This window comes from Halyomorpha halys, unplaced genomic scaffold (assembly GCF_000696795.3).
Source record: "Halyomorpha halys isolate HHAL.00 unplaced genomic scaffold, Hhal_1.1 Scaffold234.1, whole genome shotgun sequence".
NCBI lineage: Eukaryota > Metazoa > Arthropoda > Insecta > Hemiptera > Pentatomidae > Halyomorpha > Halyomorpha halys.
In genome coordinates, this window is record NW_027111802.1 from 423,459 (window position 1) to 426,114 (window position 2,656).

The following is a 2,656-nucleotide window of genomic DNA, read 5'->3' on the forward strand; positions in this document are numbered from 1 at the left end:
GGGTTAACCTTGAAATTTTAACACTAATTGTGATGAATTATTTTTGTTAAAATGAAAAATTAACACCATCATTATTTGCTTAATCTTTCTTCACAATTTTTTCTATAATTTTATAGTATTTAAAATGAGAATGGAGAGAAAGGAAGGTAATAGTGGGTATAATAATATAATAGTGTAAAAAAGATGAAATTTTAATTTATAATATTGTTTTAAAATGATTATTCACAAATTTATTTTTCTAGCCAACTTTATCTCTAATAGTATTGAAATAAAATAAAAATTATTTTTTCTGTTTATTGACTTTCTATCAATTGATATTTCAGATATACAAATCAATAAAGTGGAGCCAATAATGGATGAAAAGAAACAAAGATCTTTCATGCAAACTGTCAGTTCACAAGTTCTCAAATTCCATAGGTGGATAAAGTTATTTCTATTAACTTAAACAAAACTTATCATTTTTCTCTTTTTTGTAATAATATTTGAAAATTGATTTTCAGAGTTAATAATGTTCAAAAATTCCGATTCTCTCGCCCGTATCATAAAAGGGATTCAATGCTCATTGAAGACAACGAATTTGCAACTTTATGGATAGAAAGAAACATATTAGTGACATCATATCCTCTTCCTGGTATACTGAGGTGGTTCCCTGTTACATCTACCGATACATACCAGTTGTCACCATTGGCGAATGCAATTGAAACGATGCAAACAACGAATGAGTAAGTATTGTACTGCATTCCTCTCATTTGTTAGTTAATTTATTCTAATTATATACTCTTATTTATTTATTCTCTTGTCCATTCATATTATCTGGACTAATTGACGATTGTTACTAAGTATTAAAAAAAAATATATATCTTTCTTTAGAATGCAAAATACTGGGATGAAGAATGATCCAATAAATTAAATTTTTATAGTTTTGGTTGTATTCTAGGTAAATAAATAATAAAGGCTTAGCGAACTCGAAGGTTTCAACTCAAATCTACTAAATCAGTCAACGCAATCCTCCCATATACATTTTGGTGTACCCCTCAGATGTTTATCCGTTGGTTCAGTTTTTTTTAATATATTTTAGGGATCTGTTAGTTACTAAGCCCTACAACCTTACATATCCATCTTTTTAGCCGCAATGCTATAACCTGAATTATATTTAACAGATGCAGTTCCCTCAATTCAGTGTTGTGTAGCTTTCTAAATTATATTCTAGGCACACAATGAAAATTTTGCGGTTACTTCTTAGTTATCTACCAAATATTTCTTGTTGTATAATAAAAAATAAAATTGTATGAAATGAACACCACATTTATACAATTTAATTTTAATATTAATGCTTTAACAATCAAAATACTTGTTTAATTTTAATAAACATTAGCTTAATGCTTTCGTTTATATATATTTATTTTTTTTAACCCGGCAAAAGTCCACCACGGCCACTTAGGGTCTATTGTACGCTGTCCTTAACTCTGTTCAAAACAGGCCTGAGGTCTTTGCAGATTTGGATATTGTATATGATATGTATAAATGATTAATCATATAATTTCAAATTATGAAGAAGATGGTTAGGGGTGTGGTGAAAAGAGAAAAAAATAGTTGTTAACTATTTTTATTCTCTTTTGACCACACCCCTGACCATCTTCAAAATTTGATATCATGTATGGATTGATAGTCTCGCAAAGTTTAGGATCTATTATACAATCTCTTTCAAATATGAGGAATCGTATCCTAGCCAGTGCATCACATCTGTATATCATGTGATACGAGGTCTCATAATCCTTTCTGCGAAACCTGCAGATTGGTGACTATCAATCTTATTTTATGGAGATGCTTGTTCTCAGCTGACATTGTCCTTTATATGATCCTGTCACCCACCTTAACGTGCTTTTGTCCATGTTAAGAAGTATATAACTTCTTTTTATGCAGGAGCCTTTTAGGAACATCTTTGACTGCTCTTGTCTTCTAGTGTTCTTCCAAAATAACCCATCCTTGCCCTTAGCAATTACTTTAATGCATCTCTTTCCATGGCTAGTACTTATACCGCATATAGGATTGGGTGTTAAGGGAACATTCTCGGATCCATTTCTTGTGAGGAATTCCGCTCTCATTGCTTTAATGATCGTGTGACCAGCCACCCATTCAACCCGCACTTTGTTGCCCAAAAGAGTTCAGATTAGTCTTACACTCTTCCACCAGTTCAGAGCAGGTTATATAATTACCCAGCGCATAAATAGCTGTCTCTCGTTTATATTTAAACTTATTAGATTTATTAAATGTGAAAAATAAGAAAACTACTACTTTTTCATAATTTTATTTTTTGTTCTGGATTCATATGTTATTATTTTGAGTTTGTTCTTTTTATGATGTACATTTCTTATTGATATTACAGTTTAGAGTCTATTTATAATTTACATTTCTTATTGATATTACAGTTTATGTTCTGTTAGTGATGTAAATTTCTTATTGATATTACAGTTTATGTTCTGTTAGTGATGTAAATTTCTCATTGATATTACAGTTTACTGAAAGAATTGATCATGGAGCATAAAAAAGATCCAAGCTTGCCTATTAACCCATTAAGTCTTCGATTGAATGGTATAGTGGATGCTGCTGTTATGGGTGGAATTAATAACTATGAGAAGGTTTGGAAATTTTTGTT

At 30.3% G+C, this 2,656-nt stretch overlaps 1 protein-coding gene across 1 annotated transcript in view; it reads left to right on the forward strand.

The window, feature by feature from the left end:
- The window catches only part of LOC106679933 (dedicator of cytokinesis protein 1), a gene marked incomplete in the record, with an annotated part of 79,196 nt that overhangs the window by 54,896 nt on the left and 21,644 nt on the right, over nt 1–2,656 (forward strand). Inside the window, 3 exon segments of the mRNA XM_067049787.1 lie at nt 324–417; nt 501–722; nt 2,516–2,639. Of these exon segments, the coding sequence (XP_066905888.1) occupies nt 324–417; nt 501–722; nt 2,516–2,639 (440 nt within the window).